The sequence below is a fragment of the Syngnathus floridae genome, unplaced genomic scaffold (genome assembly GCF_059516105.1).
Source record: "Syngnathus floridae isolate MCC-2025c unplaced genomic scaffold, RoL_Sflo_1.0 HiC_scaffold_84, whole genome shotgun sequence".
Lineage (NCBI taxonomy): Eukaryota > Metazoa > Chordata > Actinopteri > Syngnathiformes > Syngnathidae > Syngnathus > Syngnathus floridae.
In genome coordinates this window covers 37,938-58,619 of record NW_028284113.1, presented here as the reverse complement: position 1 = coordinate 58,619, position 20,682 = coordinate 37,938, and the positions used below count along the sequence as shown (strand labels likewise).

The window sequence follows — 20,682 nt, the reverse complement described above, 5'->3', positions numbered from 1 at the left end:
CTACTGTTTTGAAAAGGAGTGGGAACAAGTAAGACGTATTTAATTTATTTAATGGGAAGTAGTAAGACTTATTAAATTTATTTAATCTACTTTTCTTCCCAGGCAAAATTTGATGTGCTGCAATTCCAAATTTCCAAAGTGAATGAAGGAATGAAGTCCTTTAAATTATGATTTTGTATAAATACTAGGCATTAACACAAAATCGACGGCACAAAATGGGCAGACTTTACTTGTTTGAAAAGGACTGGTTACAAGACAGACTTTTTTAATTTATTTAATGGGAAGAAGACTTATTTAGTTTAATTGATCTATTTTTGTTCCCTGCCAAAATTCGATTTGCTGCAATTCCAAATTTCCAAAGTGAATGAAGGAAAGAAGTCGTTTAAATTATGATTTTGTTTAAATACTAGGCATAGACACAAAATCTACGGCACAAAATGGGCAGACTTTACTTGTTTGAAGAGGACTGGTTACAAGACAGACTTTTCTGATTTATTTAATGGGAAGAGGACTTATTTAGTTTATTTAATCTATTTTTGTTCCCTGGCAAAATTGGATTTGCTGAAATTGTATTTTGCCAAATCTCGATTTGAGACCTGATAGGAAGTATTAAACGCTTAGTTAAATCAATACAAGTTGGTAAGAAGAGCGAGTAATGTTGGTTGAACCGATGAATGAAGGTTGAAAGCAATTTAAATTATGACTTTGTATAAATACTAGATATTAACAGAACATCTACTGCGCAAAATGGGCAGAGTTTACTTGTTTGAGAAGGAGTGGCTTATTCAAAACTAAGATTTATGTAATCTGTTTGTTCCCAGGCAAAATTGGATGTGATGCAATTCCAAATTTCACCACATGATGGTGCCCAATTTTGACTTCATAGGACATATTAAACACTTAGCTTGTTATTATGTTCAAGGTAATCAGATTTGTTTATCATTCTAATGGCCTCTTCAAAACTATTCTGGATTACTACTTTGGATCTATTCTACATTACTTGGCAACAACATACTCTGTAACAGATTAGGCAGTATAATCACATATGTTAACTTGAGAGTGCCCACACTCAATCTACTTATCGTGATGTGTTAAATCAATTACTGTTAGACATTACTTGTCTGATAATCTACCAAATCTTTGAATTGAAGAATTTGTGATTTAATTAATAGCTTGTTCGGGGTAATCAGACTTGTATATAATTCTAATGGCCTTCTTTTGAAAACTATTCTGAATTACAACTTTGGATCTTATATTACTTTGCAACAATCTACTCGGTGACAGATTAGGCAGTATAATCACATATGTTAACTTCAGTGCCCACACTGTATTTATTTATGGTTATTTGTTAAATCAAGTACTGTTAGACATGAAATAGGAAGTGTTTAACATAAATGTTATGGCTACTCACCATTGTAGCTCGCTCCTGGTCAATGATATGAGCCTCTTCTTGCAGTGGAAAACTTGCAGCCAACAAACACCGTGGAACCTAAAGGAATGAAATTAAACATTAACATTTCGCCCGGACCAACATTCACACGTACAACGCAACGCGGCTACACTTCTGCTATTACAAACGTAAATCTCCTTAAACACAACGAGTGTTACTTACCGTGTACGCTCTAGGCAAAATTGGATGTGATGCAATTCCAAATCTATCTGAAACGGCAGTTAAAAGTAGAGTTACATCAAGTTTTCTTTTTTAATCAACACAATCATTTACAACCGTTGACCAGAAAGAATCGTCGAAATTCGACGTCCCCCACAAACGCCACGTCACTCGCTTTTCAGGGCAACAAAAGTACTTCTTTTTAAAAACGATGAGTTGTACTTACCGTGTACGCTCTGGACGGTCCAGTTGCAAGCAGAAAATAAAAATATTTCTCTTGTTAGTCGTATGTTACCATCCGCTGTGTCTTTGTCAACATCGCCGCCATTTTCCTACTTCCTGCTGCGAGCCACGCCCACGGATTTAAATTTGGGCGGAAGCTCTTTCCATTGGCGTCGTTTTCGCGTATAGCAAATCCGATTGGTTGGGAAGGGGGCACGGTTATGCAGCCGAGGAGTCCTGTGATCGGTGGGATGTAAAGTAGGCGTCGACGTCACGTCCGCGTCACGTGACCACGACGTGGCAGACGTCAAATAGCAACCGCTGTTTTGTTTAGTAGACTTACAGTTGTTATGCATTGACATAATGGCGCACACACCAAATAGATTTAAATAAATTAAATAATTCTTCTGCCCACTCTCTTTTAAACAAGTTAACTCTCCCCGCGGATTTGAATTCCGGCGAAAGTTACGCCCATCGACGTCACGTATGTCACGTGACCACGACGTGGCAGATGTCATATAGCAACCGCTGTTTTGTTTAGTAGATTTACAGTTGTTATGCATTGGCATAATGGTGTGCACTCAAAATAGATTTAAATAAATTAAATATTTCTTCTGCCTACTCCCTTTTAAACAAGTTAACTCTGCCCACGTCCATTGACGTCTTGTCTGCGTCACGTGACCACGACGTAGCGACGTCATATAGTAACCGCTGTTTTGACCAGTAGACTTAGTTATTATGCGTTGACATAATGGCGCACTGGTTAGCATGGCCACCTCTTAAGCATGATGATGCGGGTTCGACGCCTGATCAATGTTAGCATGGAGTGAGCTGAAGTGCATGGCGCTGAAGATTTGAATCTTTGAAATGCGCTGAGGTCTGACATATCAGGCAGAATGGTTTGCCATCACGTTCAACAAAAAATAGAAACTTTCCCACTCTGATTAAAACGTCCTGTGTTCATCTACGTATTTTCGTTTTGCTGTGCATCTTTTCCCTGCCATTTCGAGAGCCCAATTGACACTCATAGTTTAAAGAAATGTGTTTGCCCATCCTACTTTGTGGAATTTCACCACATGCGCTTTTGACCAAAATACCAAATTGAACTCAAGTGAAGCCAACACGCACAACCCCCCCCCCCCCACACACACACACACACACAAATGTTGATATGAACATAAAAGAGCCGCATGCGGTTCGGGAGTTGCGGCTTGGCCAAACCTGTACTATACAACTTTATTTGTATAAAATTTTCACAACAGCTGTCACACAAACAAAGCGGGAAAAACCGAAGACGTGCGTGTTCCGCCCACGCTGGATTTATTTGCACCTTTGAAAAGACACCGTATTGCCGCAGATGTGGCAAAGAGTACTTTTGGGCATCTGAGACGGAAGGATGTCCAAAGCATCACGTCACCTGCTCTGGTAGGCATGGTGGTGGGACGTTGAGGTCAACCGCTTTGGGGTTGGCTGACTCTTTGATCGCAGGATGCCACACACTTGAAGACAGAAGCAGAAAAGCAGAGCTAAATGCAAAATGTACTCACCGGTGACTCCAATTTTTTTCCCCCCTGAAGAAACAGCTGGACGGGTGGCCCCGGCTGGCCAGTGGGACTCTTGTTATTCTGACCCTTTTTAGTGCGCGTTTGGGGCAACAACCGTTTTTTGTGGCGCTCTCTTCTGGTTCAAAAGTGCCCTGCATGTGAATTTGCTTTTCCTGCCTTCTGATTGGATGAGCGCCGGTGTGACGCGGTGCCTCTGTCACCGTGGCGGGGGGTATACGTTGGCATCGGAGCGTCTGCCAACGTCTGAGACCGGCTGGCAGTGTATCGGAGGTGTCGAGTGCGGTGCCGCTGGAGCTCACTCACCAGCTGGTGTTAGGGCCACAGAATGAAGGCCAAGGAGAAGAATAGAAAGAGAAACAGAAACTTCTCCTCCAATTGTTTGATTTGTCTCTTCTGAGCTTCGATGAATTCTTTCAGCTCTTTGTTCCTCTAGGACGGACAAATGGAAAGTGGCATTCAAAAGCCAGTAAGCGTGCAAGTAAGTGCCGGGCTGGCTTTGGGCCCTTACCTGTTGCGCGCTGTGCAGCAGATCCATTCTCTCTTGGAGGATGCAAGCGTCGCGCTCCCTCAACTCGCACATCAGGGCTCGCTTCCATTGGTCCACGGCGCTCCTAAGCTCTTCTCTCTGATCCGCCGTCAGCACGTCATTCACGCCAGCGTGGCTGGCTTTTTCGCCGTCCGTGGCGGGGCAGTCCCGCTGCGGTAGCGCCTCGTACAACATGGCCTCCAGCTCCAGGATCCTCTGGGCCGCAATCCTCGTCCATCAGTGGTCCGGCGGGAGATTTGAGGGCGGCTTACCTTATGAGCCTGGTCCATGGAACACTTCCTGAAGTCCAACTCTTCATCCAGGTAGCCCTTCTGCTTGCAGAACATATCCTAGCACAGCTCAAGGTCAGAATTGTTGGGGCACATTGCCGGAGTTCCCCTTGGCTGATGTCGCGTGTCTGTCTACCTTCTCACTTTCAATGTCCAACATCTTCTGTTGAAGTGCTGACTTGGTCACTTTGATGTATTCTAACCACTGAGGAAAGGCTGCTGTCACATAAGCAGAATGCGAGAGCGTGCGTGGACGTGCGCGTTACCTTCTCGGCTAGGGTGAGAAGGGTCCTGGCGTGAATCACGACCACCTGCTCCTCGTTGGTGAGATTCTGCAAGAGCCCAAAGGCACAGCGTCAACAAGCTTCTTTCAGCGCAAAGCCTTCCAAAAGTCACATTTGAGCCGCCGAGTCTCGTGGAGTGCGAACATAAGGAGTTCGACATACACTTACGGCGTTATAGCCCAGGATGTCCAGCTTCTTCATCAGATCACTGATGACGATGTCCGGGGGAAAGGCGCAAGGAGCAATGTAAGGTGTTCTGGGACCTCGGGTTAAGGTTAGGGTTGCGAGGGACGCCTTACGTACGCTCACGCCCTCGGCCTCGCAGTAGATCTGCAAAGGGCTGAGGCCGTCTGGGAAACGGACTTGCAGAAACTTCAAGACGGGGGAGCGCCACTCCCTCTCCTGAAAGGCAGAGGCATGCATCCGTCCGTCCGTCCGTCCGTCCGTCCGTCCGTCCGTCCGTCCGTCACATCTCTGGCCTCAACACGCTTGTGCGAGTCTTCCCACCTCCAGCTCCAGGATGCGGAACTCAAGCAGTTCGTTTTGGTCTCGGATATCCTGGATGTGCTCTTTCAGACGCGCTTCTTCCGCCTCCATCCGCCTGACCTGAAAAGACAGTCAGACCTCATCTGCGGGGCTTCCCGACAGGTGTGACGCCAAGCGACTCCGCCCAGCGCCTTTCTTTCCGTCACCTTTTCGGCCAACTGCTGATTGCTCTGACGCAGCAGCTGCTTCTCCTCCACCCACTTGACATTCTAGAAGAGACAAACGCGTGGACAGCTTTGGAATGTTGTGTCATTTTCATCCACAAATTCTTTGGTTGACTGGAAAATGACATTTGCTTTTCTCCGCATTTTCCCAGCCACGTTCGGGGGGGGGGGGGGGGGGGGGGGTTGGTCCAGTAATGCCAGACGGATGACTGACTGAAGAATGTAGCTATTTTGTCTGAGAAAAAGGTGTGCTCATTGATGAGCTTACCTGTCCTTGTTGCTTCAGCGCTGACTCCAGATCTGCTACTCTGCTTTGATAGTGACCCATTTCTACCATCAGCTTTTCTCTGGTCTGAAAGGAGGAGGAGGGAGGCTCCTCCTCCTCCTTTCAGACCAGAGAACACCCGAGGCTGGGTGAGAACGGGGAGGCTGCGACCCGGCCGGGGGTTGCGGGAAGGGGCGCCACCTTGATCTCCTTCTCGGCGTCGTAGTCCCCTTTCGCTGGTCTGGGCTAGCAGAGCGTAGGCTCGTTGCAGCGCTTGATATTCTTGCGTCAGCTGGCGGTAGCGAAGCTCCGCCTCTTCATGCACACACCAATGCAACACAGCACTAGTACCAGAATCAGTCAGACCGGCGACAAAGCACCCGCGACGCAAAGACGAGTCCGATTCCAGGCTGAAGAGGAATGTTTGGTGCCAATACGCTGGCAGAAATGGCGGGCTACCTCTTCGGGTTCCGTGTCGGGGGTTCTGTCGGTGTGAAAAGACAAGGACGATCCGTCCGAGTCCACCAACACGTCTTCGTCGTAGCCGTAAAATGTTTCGATGACCTGCGGGCGCGGAAGCAAACATCTCTCTGAACAAACTGAAGCGACACCTCACGATGAATCGACGAGAGGAACGATAGCGAGAAAAAGGCCATTTCATCTTGCGCAACACCAAGCAGCCGCAAACAAACAGACTCACCTTGCAGGACCTCACGCTTTGTTCCTCCTCAGAGATTCTCGACGTCGGTATCGTAGCAGCAAATCTCTCTCCTGTCGACACAAATAATCCGCCTTTGAGATTCTTCGGATGCAAAGGGAACGAACGGCTCCGGCGCAGAAACAAACGCGACTCACAATGACATTTCTGACATGAGCTCCTGTCTCCAGAGCCTGAAAAACACGTCACCGGCGATGATTGGAGGGACGCTCGTCTTTTCCAAAAGTGACAACTACAGGGTGTGTCAGGGTTTTCCAGATTATCTTTATCGTATCATTGTGTTGCTTTGACTTTGACTGCGACCTGTAATAAATAATATTATTTATCCCTTATTTATCCCTATCGCTTATCCCTTCCTACACAAAGTCGTAAAACACCCCTTGCTATGTTTTGACTAGAGGTCAAGGGCTTCCTCTATTCAATCCACTCTTACACCCACCCTGTTTCTCTTAATTAAAATGCTCGTGCAGGAGCCGAGAGTCAGACTTCATTCGTACAACGGATGGACTCTCCACCTGCAGGTGTCCAAAAGAACTTACTTGTCTCCCGTGTGGTTCTTGCAAAATAAGTTGGAGCGAGCGCAACTCTAACAGGGTGCATTTTGCCACTAGCTGCCTACGGACAATGACGCCGCGCTCGCGGCTCATGGTTGACGGGCTGAGCAGCCGGGCAAGTCCGTCGTTTTCAGCGCACAGCGAGTGGCAAAGGCGCTGACAAAACGGGAGCTTTGAGCTGCTGAAAACGGCAAAACAAGTCTAAAGCGTGTTCAAACGCGTGCGCACAATGCTCCTGCTTGAAAGGTCGGAATTTAAGGGGCCAATTTTTTGGATGGCGGCCGCCGGCCAAGCTTTGGACGGAAAAGGTTTCCTGGCGACAGCGAGCGAGCGCGGCGCTGCCGTACGTGCACCGAGTCGCCTGCCTGAAGACCTTGGACAAGTCGTCGATGATGTGCCGCTGCTCCACAACTTGAAGGAACTCCATTTCACCGTCCTGCTGGCCGCAACCGCGGTCCAGGTCATTGAGCGAACTAGGCCTTCTCTGTGGAACACAAATGCAGTGGACTCTGTTGGCACGCCGCCGTTGTCCGCGTCGACTTACCAAGCTTGCCATCTCCTCGTTCTCCTGGGTGACAAAGCGCACTTTGTTTTCAAGGCGACACAGCACCAGCGAGAGTTCTTCATTCTTCCTGCTCAGGCGTTTGTTTTTGTACAGGAGTGGCAGAAACTGGCTTTCTGTTTCTCTCAGTCGCTTTAGCTGCAAGCATGAAGTGCGGGATGTGAAAGACGCACAACACGCGGGCCAGAACGTATCCATTCCTTTTGCATCGGTTTGAACGGAATCGTGGCTTTGGCTCCCAATAAAAGACATCTACCAGGCAACCGACTCGCCGCGCCGCTCAACTAATAAGCAAGCGCAATGGGTGCCTCGCTGGATGGCGCGCATCAAACGTAGCGCAAACCTTCAAGCGTGCCGTCAATAAATTACCAGTTCATTGCGCTCTTCAGAAAGCAGGGCGTTTCGATCCTCCAGTTTCCTGATGACTGCGCTGAGCTCAGCGATTTTCAGATGAAACCGTCGCGTGTCCCGATCCTCCTGAGACTGAAAACGCCCCGCAACACACACACACAAGCACTCGTTCAAAGTTCAAAACTGTTTTTGTGCTACCTTCCTCCAGCAACGTACTAAGTCATGCGTACTGCAAGTGTGTGATGAGGTGGCTTACGCAATGAAGAGGATTGCTAGTAGCGGCGTTGACCCCACTTCCAGGGTAGTTTAGGCCCGCCCTTTGGGAATCCCTCAGGGCAGCGATCTGCTGCTCGGCAGCCTGAGTCTGCAGCTGAAGGCGGTGGACGTGGCCGGCCCCAGGGCTTCATCCAAAACACTAACCGCTCTGTCTTTCAGCTTGATCTCATCCGTCTGGATGTACAAACGGGGAGCGCTCAGGCAGGCGGGCAAACTCATTTGCCAGAATTGTGACAAAAACAAAGAGAGCAACCGGCCAATTTTTTTCTTGAATCGACTAGAACACCTTTGCTGTGACAAAAGCGAAGCGAGCAACCGGACATTTTCTTCTTGTGAAATAGAATAGAATAGAATGCCTTAGGTGTCATTGCACTGCAGGTATACAACGAAATTGGGAACATAGCCACGCACCGCGCATCTGATCAGTCCTACCAGTCGGCGGATCTCCCTCTCGCAGTCTCTCTTGGTTCGGCTCAGCTCCTCCCGATGCTGGTGATGAGCCGATCGGAGCTCGGCCGCTCGGGACTGCCAGGCCTGCTGGGCCGCTGCCAGGGCTTCTTCCGCGCTCCTGGTGGAGGCGACACCGCTCGGTCTCCCGACACCGCCGCGTCTCCTCCACCTCCGCCAGCAAAGCGCCCCCCCTCCTCACCTGAGCAGACATTGCGCCACACCGGGCCGTTGAGACCGCAACGGAGCGCCGCGACGCTTACTGGGGACAAGCTACACAATACGGTAGCGGCCGCATCGAAGCCCGACGTGGCGTGCGGATAGTCAGACACGGATAGAGCGGATCACCTTGTCCATGGAGCCGTCCCTCAGGCTGAGGACCAAGGCATTCAGTCGCTGGATCTCTCCATCTTTGATTTTGATCACTCTCATCAGCTCCATTTCATGCTGCCGCAGTAATGTCTCCCTGGTAATGGCTAACTCTTTCTGCTTCTCCTCATGGAGTTTGCTTTTGAGTTCCGTCATGGCGGCGGTGGCACGGTGGTGCTCCGCCCGCAGGTCCTGACTTCTCTCTCTCTCCAGACAGCTGACCTGACATGACTTAGACTTAGACAAACTTTATTGTCATCTTGTCTGCACATGGTGCATACAAAACGAAATTCCGTTGCATACGTCTTACAACAAAGTAGTGATATTGCAGTTGAATAGAAGTAACATATCCTATGAAAATATATATATATACATATATACTATATATATATATATATATATATATATTAAAAATAAGTATAAAGTGCAGCAGTGATAATTATGCAATAGTGCAAGTAGGCAAAACAGTATTCAAGAGTGTGCAGAGGAATGCTAAACCATGTATTAAACTTCTATTTAAAGGGTTTATACAAGTTCAGTAAAGTTGGTAGTGCGAGATAGTGCAAGATAGAGGTCCGTAGTGTCATAAAGTACAGTTCTGTGAATGTGTGATGCAGAGTTCAGTTTAGAGCTCAACAGTTCTAGTGTTCAACAGTCTGATGACAGCAGGGAAAAAGCTGTTGCAGAACCTGGTGGACCTGCAGCGGATGCTGCAAACCTCTTCCCAGAGGGCAGCAGGGAGAACAGTCCATGGTGGGGGTGTGATGGGTCATTGATGATGTTACGGGCACGGGACATGCAGCGCTGAGATGAAATGTCCTGAATGGAGGGAAGAGGAGCCCCTATGATCCTCTCTGCTGTCCTCACCACTCTCCTCACGTTCTTCCAATCGGAGGCGGTGCAGCCTCCACACCACACAGAGAGACAGCTTGTCAGAATGCTCTCTATGGTGCTCCTGTAGAACGTCCTCATGATGGGTGGGGGCAGGTGGGCTCTCCTCATCCTCCGCAGGAAGTACAAGCGCTTCTGTGCCCTCTTGACCAGTGCCGTAGTGTTCATAGTCCAGGTGAGGTCTTCTGTGATGTGGACCCCCAGGAATTTGGTGGTGCTGACCACCTCCACAGCTGAGCTGTTGATGATCAGTGGAGCGTGGTGAGGCTGTTTTTTCCTGAAGTCGACGATGATCTCCTTCATCTTCTCCTCATTCAGGATCAGGCTGTTTTCTCTGCACCAGCCCACCAGCTGCTCCACCTCCTCTCTGTAGTCCAGGTCGTTGTTGTCTCTGATGAGCCCCACCACCGTTGTGTCGTCTGCTGACTTCACGATGTGATTGGTGGTGAACCTGAGGACGCAGTCGTGTGTCATCAGGGTGCACAGCAGGGGGCTCAGGACGCAGCCCTGAAGGGAGCCTGTGCTGAGGGTGATGACATCAGAGGTGTTCTGTCCGACCCGGACTGACTGAGGTCTGTTGGTGAGGAAGTCTAGCAGCCAGTTGCGAATGGGGGTGTTGAAGCCCAGGTGTTCCAATTTTCCTACCAGATGCTGTGGGATGATGGTGTTAAACGCTGAGCTGAAGTCCAGGAACAGCCTCCGCACATGGGTGTTCTTCTCCTCCAGGTGAGCCAGGCTCAGGTGAAGAACGGAGGAGATGGCGTCCTGAGTGGAGCGGTTTTGCCGGTCGGCAAACTGGAACGGGTCAAATAATAGGGGGAGTCTGGAAACGATGTGACCTTTAAGCAGCCTTTCGAAGCACTTCATCATAACCGGAGTCAGTGCAACAGGCCGGTAATCATTAAATGAGGTGATTTGAGGTTTCTTCGGCACCGGAATGATGGAGGCAGTCTTAAAGCACGCCGGCACTGTGGCTTGGCCCAGCGAGGTGTTAAAAATGTCTGTGATGACCCCAGCCAGATGACTTGCACATTCCCTGAACACACGCCCAGGAATGTTGTCGGGGCCAGGGGCCTTACAGGGGTTGACTCTCCTCAGGGTCTTCAACACATCGGCGGAGTCAAGGCAGAGTACCTCCTCTTCCTGATGGGGGACAGTTTTAACTGCTGGAGTGCCTTTTAGTGCCTCGAACCTCCCAAAGAAGTTATTTAGACCATTTAGAAAGTCAGCATCAACTACACCCACCGGGGGGGGGGGAGGGTGAGTTGTAGTCTGTAATCGCCCGTATGCCTTGCCACATACTCCTGATGTTTTTGACGTCGTGGAAACGATCCTGAAATTTTCGACTGCGGTCTCGCTTCGCTATCCTGATGGCACGGTTCAAGTTGGCTCTCGCTGTCCTCAGTGTCTCCTTGTCGCCAGACTTGAAGGCAGAGTTCCGCGCTCGTAGCGTTTGACGTACCTCCTCAGTCATCCAGGGTCGTTGGTTGCTCCGGGTGATGATATTCTTAGTGGTGCTGACGTCCTCGGTGCATTTGTTGATGTAGGCTGACACAGTCATGGCACACGCATGTCTAATCTACATCGGGAAAACTGGGAGGGAGGGAGGCAGGCAGGGAGGCAGGCAGGGAGGCAGGCAGGCAGTGTCTGTCTGTTGAGGTTTTCACCTTGTTCTTCTCCTGCTGAAGTTCTAACTGGACGTCCATCAGTTTGGTTCTCAGCTCGTCATTGGCGGCCTGAAGGGCGTCCGTTCGCTCCGCCTTGGCCCGCCCTGCCGGAGCTCGTTTGGACATCTCTTACTCGAGTCTCGCCCGGTCGTCAGTCAGAGATCACAACATTTGTACCTGGAGAGCACAAACGCAGCGCTGTTTTCCACTGGCTTCGAACTCAACTTCAATCGGTACCGTAACTTACAACATCATAAACATAGAACTAGCTTGACTTATTCATTGAATAAATGCATTTGGTTCTTCAAAACTGCATCACGCAACATAGCGTGACCGAGACGGCCGTTATCCACCTGCGTGAAGTTATTTGGTGAAATGAATGAGATGTTTAAGACACCATCGTTCTGTCTCTATGTAGATGAAGGTAAATAATCGATTGCTGAAGGTCCAAAGGTGTTGTGATAAACAAATAAACATATTAGTGATTAGTGACATATTTGTGATAAACATATTAGGCAGGATAATCACATATGTTAACGTGACTGCCCACACTGTATTTATTTATGGTTATTTGTTAAATCGAGTACTGTTAGACATGAAATAGGAAGTGTTTAACATAAATGGAAGACGAAAGGGGTACTCACCATTGTAGCTCCTGCTGGTCAATGATACGAGCCTCTTCTTGCAGTGGAAAACATACAGCCAACAAACACCGTGGAACCTAAAGGAATGAAATTAAACATTAACATTTAGCCTCAACCAACATTCACAGATACAACGCAACGCAAACTACACAAACGTAAATCTTTTTAAACACAATGAGTTGTACTTACCGTGTACGCTCTAGACGGTCCACTTGCAAGCGGAAAATAAAGATATTTCTGTTGATAATCGTCGTGTTTGTATCCGGTGTCTCGCTCAAGGCCATTGCGCCCACAGATTTGAATTTTGGCGAGAGTTCAGCCTATTGACGTCATTTCCGCGGTGTAATACCCGCATATCTGAAACGGCAAAGTTAAAAGTAGAGTTAAATAAAGTTTTTAGTCAACGCAATAATTTACAACCGTTGACCAGTCGAAATAATCGTCGAAATTTGGCGTCTGTGGCTGGAAGCAGACGCCGAGTTCGACATTCCTCCCAAACGCCACACTCCCTCGCTTTTCAGGGCTAAAAAAAAACAGTTGTAATTACCTTGTACGCTCTAGACGGTCAAGTTGCAAGCTGAAAACAAAAATATTTGCCTTGTTAGTCATCGTGTTACTAACAGCTGTGTCTTGTTTGCCAGAACTGCCGCTTTCCTACTTCCTGTTGCAAGCCACGCCCACGGATTATAATTTTGCCGTGAGTTCCGCCTATTGACGTCATGTCCGCGTCACATGACTGCGACGTAATATTATCTAAAACTGTTTGTGCGGTATTGTGTTGTTCTGTGCGGTATTGTGTTATTCTGTGCGGCGTCGTGTTGTTCTGTGCGGCGTCGTGTTGTTCAGTGCGACGTCGTGTTGTTCAGTGCGGCATGGTGTTGTTCAGTGCGGCATGGTGTTGTTCAGTGCGGCATGGTGTTGTTCAGTGCGGCATAATGTTGTTCAGTGCGGCATAGTGTTGTTCAGTGCGGCATGGTGTTGTTCAGTGCGGCATGGTGTTGTTCAGTGCGGCATGGTGTTGTTCAGTGCGGCATAATGTTGTTCAGTGCGGCATGGTGTTGTTCAGTGCGGGATGGTGTTGTTCAGTGCAGGATGGTGTTGTTCAGTGCGGCATGGTGTTGTTCAATGCGGCATGGTGTTGTTCAGTGCGGGATGGTGTTGTTCAGTGCGGCATGGTGTTGTTCAGTGCGGCATAATGTTGTTCAGTGCGGCATGGTGTTGTTCAGTGCGGCATGGTGTTGTTCAGTGCGGCATGGTGTTGTTCAGTGCGGCATGGTGTTGTTCAGTGCGGAATGGTGTTGTTCAGTGCGGCATGGTGTTGTTCAGTCCGGGATGGTGTTGTTCAATGCGGGATCGTGTTGTTCAGTGCGGGGTGGTGTTGTTCAGTGCGGGATGGTGTTGTTCAGTGCGGCATGCTGTTGTTCAATGCGGCATGGTGTTGTTCAGTGCGGGATGGTGTTGTTCATTGCGGCATGGTGTTGTTCAGTGCGGCATGGTGTTGTTCAGTGCGGCATGGTGTTGTTCAGTGCGGCATGGTGTTGTTCAGTGCGGCATAATGTTGTTCAGTGCGGCATGGTGTTGTTCAGTGTGGAAAGGTGTTGTTCAGTGCAGGATGGTGTTGTTCAGTGCGGCATGGTGTTGTTCAATGCAGGATCGTGTTGTTCAGTGCAGCATAATGTTGTTCAGTGCAGCATGGTGTTGTTCAGTGCGGCATGGTGTTGTTCAATGCGGCATGGTGTTGTTCACTGCGGGATGGTGTTGTTCAATGCGGGATCGTGTTGTTCAGTGCGGCATAATGTTGTTCAGTGCAGCATGGTGTTGTTCAGTGCGGCATGGTGTTGTTCAGTGCGACATAATGTTGTTCAGTGCGGCATAATGTTGTTCAGTGCGGCATAATGTTGTTCAGTGCGGCATGGTGTTGTTCAGTGCGGCATGGTGTTGTTCAGTGCGGCATGGTGTTGTTCAGTGCAGGATGGTGTTGTTCAGTGCGGCATGGTGTTGTTCAATGCGGCATGGTGTTGTTCAGTGCGGGATGGTGTTGTTCAGTGCAGGATGGTGTTGTTCAGTGCGGCATGGTGTTGTTCAGTGCGGAATGGTGTTGTTCAGTGCGGCATGGTGTTGTTCAGTGCGGCATGGTGTTGTTCAGTGCAGGATGGTGTTGTTCAATGCGGGATCGTGTTGTTCAGTGCGGCATGGTGTTGTTCAGTGCGGCATGGTGTTGTTCAGTGCGGCATAATGTTGTTCAGTGCGGCATGGTGTTGTTCAGTGCGGCATGGTGTTGTTCAGTGCGGCATGGTGTTGTTCAGTGCGGCATGGTGTTGTTCAGTGCGGCATAATGTTGTCCAGTGCGCCATAATGTTGTTCAGTGCGGCATGGTGTTGTTTAGTGCGGGATGGTGTTGTTCAGTGCAGGATGGTGTTGTTCAGTGCGGCATGGTGTTGTTCAATGCGGCATGGTGTTGTTCAGTGCGGGATGGTGTTGTTCAGTGCGGCATGGTGTTGTTCAGTGCGGCATAATGTTGTTCAGTGCGGCATGGTGTTGTTCAGTGCGGCATGGTGTTGTTCAGTGCGGCATGGTGTTGTTCAGTGCGGCATGGTGTTGTTCAGTGCGGAATGGTGTTGTTCAGTGCGGCATGGTGTTGTTCAGTGCGGGATGGTGTTGTTCAATGCGGGATCGTGTTGTTCAGTGCGGGGTGGTGTTGTTCAGTGCAGGATGGTGTTGTTCAGTGCAGGATGGTGTTGTTCAGTGCGGCATGGTGTTGTTCAATGCAGGATCGTGTTGTTCAGTGCAGCATAATGTTGTTCAGTGCAGCATGGTGTTGTTCAGTGCGGCATGGTGTTGTTCAATGCGGCATGGTGTTGTTCAGTGCGGGATGGTGTTGTTCAGTGCGGCATGGTGTTTTTCAGTGCGGCATAATGTTGTTCAGTGCGGCATGGTGTTGTTCAGTGCGGCATGGTGTTGTTCAGTGGAGGATGGTGTTGTTCAGTGCGGCATGGTGTTGTTCAATGCAGGATCGTGTTGTTCAGTGCAGCATAATGTTGTTCAGTGCAGCATGGTGTTGTTCAATGCGGCATGGTGTTGTTCACTGCGGGATGGTGTTGTTCAATGCGGGATGGTGTTGTTCAATGCGGGATCGTGTTGTTCAGTGCGGCATGGTGTTGTTCAGTGCGGCATGGTGTTGTTCAGTGCGACATAATGTTGTTTAGTGCGGCATAATGTTGTTCAGTGCGGCATAATGTTGTTCAGTGCGGCATGGTGTTGTTCAGTGCGGCATGGTGTTGTTCAGTGCGGCATGGTGTTGTTCAGTGCAGGATGGTGTTGTTCAGTGCGGCATGGTGTTGTTTAATGCGGCATGGTGTTGTTCAGTGCGGGATGGTGTTGCGGCATGGTGTTGTTCAGTGCGGCATGGTGTTGTTCAGTGCGGCATAATGTTGTTCAGTGCGGCATGGTGTTGTTCAGTGCGGCATGGTGTTGTTCAGTGCGGCATGGTGTTGTTCAGTGCGGCATGGTGTTGTCCAGTGCGGCATAATGTTGTCCAGTGCGCCATAATGTTGTTCAGTGCGGCATGGTGTTGTTTAGTGCGGGATGGTGTTGTTCAGTGCAGGATGGTGTTGTTCAGTGCGGCATGGTGTTGTTCAATGCGGCATGGTGTTGTTCAGTGCGGCATGGTGTTGTTCAGTGCGGCATGGTGTTGTTCAGTGCGGCATAATGTTGTTCAGTGCGGCATGGTGTTGTTCAGTGCGGCATGGTGTTGTTCAGTGCGGCATGGTGTTGTTCAGTGCGGCATGGTGTTGTTCAGTGCGGAATGGTGTTGTTCAGTGCGGCATGGTGTTGTTCAGTGCGGGATGGTGTTCAATGCGGGATCGTGTTGTTCAGTGCGGGGTGGTGTTGTTCAGTGCAGGATGGTGTTGTTCAGTGCAGGATGGTGTTGTTCAGTGCGGCATGGTGTTGTTCAATGCAGGATCGTGTTGTTCAGTGCAGCATAATGTTGTTCAGTGCGGCATGGTGTTGTTCAGTGCGGGATGGTGTTCAATGCGGGATCGTGTTGTTCAGTGCGGGGTGGTGTTGTTCAGTGCAGGATGGTGTTGTTCAGTGCAGGATGGTGTTGTTCAGTGCGGCATGGTGTTGTTCAATGCAGGATCGTGTTGTTCAGTGCGGCATAATGTTGTTCAGTGCAGCATGGTGTTGTTCAGTGCGGCATGGTGTTGTTCAGTGCGGCATGGTGTTGTTCAGTGCGGCGTAATGTTGTTCAGTGCGGCATGGTGTTGTTCAGTGCGGAATGGTGTTGTTCAGTGCGGGATGGTGTTGTTCAGTGCGGCATGGTGTTCAATGCGGAATGGTGTTGTTCAGTGCAGGATGGTGTTGTTCAGTGCGGCATGGTGTTGTTCAGTGCGGGATCGTGTTGTTCAGTGCAGGATGGTGTTGTTCAGTGCGGCATGGTGTTGCTCAGTGCGGCATGGTGTTGTTCAGTGCGGGATGGTGTTGTTCATTGCGGCATGGTGTTGTTCAGTGCGGCATGGTGTTGTTCAGTGCGGCATGGTGTTGTTCAGTGCGGCATAATGTTGTTCAGTGCGCCATAATGTTGTTCAGTGCGGCATGGTGTTGTTCAGTGCGGGATGGTGTTGTTCAGTGCAGGATGGTGTTGTTCAGTGCGGCATGGTGTTGTTCAGTGCGGCATAATGTTGTTCAGTGCGGCATAATGTTGTTCAGTGCGGCATAATGTTGTTCAGTGCGGGATGGTGTTGTTCATTGCGGCATGGTGTTGTTCAGTGCGGCATGGTGTTGTTCAGTGCGGCATGGTGTTGTTCAGTGCGGGATGGCTTTGTTCAGTGCAGGATGGTGTTGTTCAGTGCGGCATGGTGTTGTTCAGTGCGGCATGGTGTTGTTCATTTCGGCATAATGTTGTTCAGTGCGGCATAATGTTGTTTAGTGCGGCATGGTGTTGTTCAGTGCGGGATGGTGTTGTTCAGTGCGTTATAATGTTGTTCAGTGCGGCATGGTGTTGTTCAGTGCGGCATGGTGTTGTTCAGTGCGGCATGGTGTTGTTCAGTGCGGCATAATGTTGTTCAGTGCGGCATAATGTTGTTCAGTGCGGCATGGTGTTGTTCAGTGCGGGATGGTGTTGTTCAGTGCGGGATGGTGTTGTTCAGTGCGGCATGGTGTTCAATGCGGAATGGTGTTGTTCAGTGCAGGATGGTGTTGTTCAGTGCGGCATGGTGTTGTTCAGTGCGGCATAATGTTGTTCAGTGCGGCATGGTGTTGTTCAGTGCGGCATGGTGTTGTTCAGTGCGGCATGGTGTTGTTGAGTGCGGCATAATGTTGTTCAGTGCGGCATGGTGTTGTTCAGTGCGGCATGGTGTTGTTCAGTGCGGCATAATGTTCAGTGCGGCATAATGTTGTTCAGTGCGGCATGGTGTTGTTCAGTGCGGGATGGTGTTGTTCAGTGCAGGATGGTGTTGTTCAGTGCGGCATGGTGTTCAGTGCGGGATGGTGTCTTTCAGTGCGGCATGGTGTCGTTCAGTGCGGCATGGTGTCTTTCAGTGCGGCATGGTGTCGTTCAGTGAGGCATGGTGTTGTTCAGTGCGGCATGGTGTTGTTTAGTGCGGCATGGTGTTGTTCAGTGCGGGATGGTGTTGTTCAGTGTGGCATGGTGTTCAGTGCGGCATGGTGTTGTTCAGTGCGGTATCGTGTTGTTCAGTGCGGTATCGTGTTTCTCAGTGCGGTATCGTGTTGTTCAGTGCAGTATCGTTGTGTTGTTCGTATTGTGTTTAACACTTAGCCTCTAACACTTAGCCTCTAACACTTAGCCTCTAGCATCTAGAAGGTAAATAAATAGGAAGGAAGGACTCACCGGTGACGTCTTCGCCCACGTCCAAGCGTTGTACTTTGTATTTTCATCCTTCTGACAGTGGAAAACATAGCCAACAAACACCGTGGAACCTAAACGAATGAAAGAAAACTATCATTTGGCCACAACCAACATTCACAGATACAACACAATGTGACGTGCGGGGTTGAGGTTAAAGGTTGAGTGAAGGGCCCTCGTTTTAAACTACTTTTTTGAAAAGGATTGGGAACAAGTAAGACGTATTTAATTTATTTAATGGGAAGTAGTAAGAGCTATTGAATTTAATCTATGTATTATATTCTATTGTATTGTATTCTGTTGTATTCTTTTGGATTGTATTCACACTAACCCCACTAAAACTTCAGCCCACAAAAACTCGCCTCTGGCGCCTAGCCTCTGGCACTTAGCCTCTAACACTTAGCCTTTAACACTTAGCCTTTAACACTTAGCCTTTAACACTTAGCCTAGAAGGTGAATAAATAGGGTTAAAGGTTGAGTGAAGGGACCTCGTTTTAAACGACTTTTTTGTAAAGGAGTGGGAACAAGTAAGACGTATTTAATTTATTTAATGGGAAGTAGTAAGACTTATTAAATTTATTTAATCTACTTTTCTTCCCAGGCAAAATTTGATGTGCTGCAATTCCAAATTTCCAAAGTGAATGAAGGAATGAAGTCCTTTAAATTATGATTTTGTATAAATACTAGGCATTAACACAAAATCGACGGCACAAAATGGGCAGACTTTACTTGTTTGAAAAGGACTGGTTACAAGACAGACTTTTTTAATTTATTTAATGGGAAGAAGACTTATTTAGTTTAATTGATCTATTTTTGTTCCCTGGCAAAATTCGATTTGCTGCAATTCCAAATTTCCAAAGTGAATGAAGGAAAGAAGTCGTTTAAATTATGATTTTGTTTAAATACTAGGCATAGACACAAAATCTACGGCACAAAATGGGCAGACTTTACTTGTTTGAAGAGGACTGGTTACAAGACAGACTTTTCTGATTTATTTAATGGGAAGAAGACTTATTTAGTTTATTTAATCTATTTTTGTTCCCTGGCAAAATTGGATTTGCTGAAATTGTATTTTGCCAAATCTTGCCTTGAGACCTGATAGGAAGTATTAAACGCTTAGTTAAATCAATACAAGTTGGTAATAAGAGCGAGTAATGTTGGTTGAACCGATGAATGAAGGTTGAAAGCAATTTAAATTATGACTTTGTATAAATACTAGATATTAACAGAACATCTACTGCGCGAAATGGGCAGAGTTTACTTGTTTGAGAAGGAGTGGCTTATTCAAAACTAAGATTTATTTAATCTGTTTGTTCCCAGGCAAAATTGGATGTGATGCAATTCCAAATTTCACCACATGATGGTGCCCAATTTTGACTTCATAGGACATATTAAACACTTAGCTTGTTATTATGTTCAAGGTAATCAGATTTGTTTATTATTCTAATGGCCTCTTCAAAACTATTCTGGATTACTACTTTGGATCTATTCTACATTACTTGGCAACAACATACTCTGTAACAGATTAGGCAGTATAATCATATCTGTTAACTTGAGAGTGCCCACACTCAATCTACTTATCGTGATGTGTTAAATCAATTACTGTTAGACATTATTTGTCTGATAATCTACCAAATCTTTGAATTGAAGAATTTGTGATTTAATTAATAGCTTGTTGTTATGTTAAGGGTAATCAGACTTGTATATAATTCTAATGGCCTTCTTTTGAAAACTATTCTGAATTACAACTTTGGATCTTATATTACTTTGCAACAATCTACTCCGTGACAGATTAGGCAGTATAATCACATATGTTAACTTCAGTGCCCACACTGTATTTATTTATGGTTATTTGTTAAATCAAGTACTGTTAGACATGAAATAGGAAGTGTTTAACATAAATGTTATGGCTACTCACCATTGTAGCTCGCTCCTGGTCAATGATACGAGCCTCTTCTTGCAGTGGAAAACTTGCAGCCAACAAACACCGTGGAACCTAAAGGAATGAAATTAAACATTAACATTTCGCCTCGACCAATTTTCACACGTACAACGCAACGCGGCTACACTTCTGCTATTACAAACGTAAATCTCCTTAAACACAATGAGTGTTACTTACCGTGTACGCTCTAGACGGTCCAGTTGCAAGCAGAAAATAAAGATATTTCTGTTGATAATCGTCGCTGCTCAGTGGCTCACGGCCATCGCGCCAACAGATTTGAATTTTGGCGGAGGTTCGGGCAATTACGTCATATCCACGGCACATGACTGCGACGTAATACCCGCTTATCTGAAACGGCAGTTAAAAGTAGAGTTACATCAAGTTTTCTTGGAACCTAAACGAATGAAAGAAAACTATCATTTGGCCACAACCAACATTCACAGATACAACACAACGTGCGGGGTTGGGGTTAAAGATTGAGTGAAGGGCCCTCGTTTTAAACTACTGTTTTGAAAAGGAGTGGGAACAAGTAAGACGTATTTAATTTATTTAATGGGAAGTAGTAAGACTTATTAAATTTATTTAATCTACTTTTCTTCCCAGGCAAAATTTGATGTGCTGCAATTCCAAATTTCCAAAGTGAATGAAGGAATGAAGTCCTTTAAATTATGATTTTGTATAAATACTAGGCATTAACACAAAATCGACGGCACAAAATGGGCAGACTTTACTTGTTTGAAAAGGACTGGTTACAAGACAGACTTTTTTAATTTATTTAATGGGAAGAAGACTTATTTAGTTTAATTGATCTATTTTTGTTCCCTGCCAAAATTCGATTTGCTGCAATTCCAAATTTCCAAAGTGAATGAAGGAAAGAAGTCGTTTAAATTATGATTTTGTTTAAATACTAGGCATAGACACAAA

The 20,682-nt window shown here is 47.4% G+C and overlaps 1 protein-coding gene and 1 long non-coding RNA gene across 2 annotated transcripts; both read right to left on the bottom strand.

Moving 5' to 3' along the window:
• Positions 1-4,410: 4,410 nt before the first annotated feature.
• On the bottom strand, positions 4,411-5,631 carry LOC148377816 (janus kinase and microtubule-interacting protein 3-like). The gene is made up of 6 exons (XM_088368124.1): positions 5,475-5,631; positions 5,189-5,251; positions 5,004-5,102; positions 4,665-4,898; positions 4,479-4,544; positions 4,411-4,431 (listed from the first exon to the last, which is right to left on the bottom strand). Exons 1-6 carry the CDS (start codon positions 5,541-5,543, stop codon positions 4,411-4,413), a joined length of 552 nt encoding a protein of 183 aa, XP_088224250.1. The 5' UTR covers positions 5,544-5,631.
• A 3-nt stretch (positions 5,632-5,634) lies between these two features.
• On the bottom strand, positions 5,635-20,040 carry LOC148377815 (uncharacterized). Its single transcript, XR_015856408.1, has 4 exons — positions 19,936-20,040; positions 19,735-19,812; positions 17,802-17,890; positions 5,635-5,815 (listed from the first exon to the last, which is right to left on the bottom strand). It is a non-coding gene; the product is annotated as an uncharacterized LOC148377815 (long non-coding RNA).
• Between the last annotated feature and the right edge of the window lie 642 nt (positions 20,041-20,682).

What these genes read in the sequence shown, in the direction of transcription:
- LOC148377816 (XM_088368124.1), bottom strand. Translation starts at nt 5,543, where the DNA reads ATGGTAGAAATGGGTCACTATCAAAGCAGAGTAGCAGATCTGGAGTCA. An exon ending in ACATCCTGGGCTATAACGCC is followed by an intron (nt 4,545 to 4,664) that starts GTAAGTGTATGT and finishes GGGCTCTTGCAG; the next exon opens with AATCTCACCAACGAGGAGCA. An exon ending in TTCTCACCCTAGCCGAGAAG is followed by an intron (nt 4,432 to 4,478) that starts GTAACGCGCACG and finishes CTTATGTGACAG; the next exon opens with CAGCCTTTCCTCAGTGGTTA.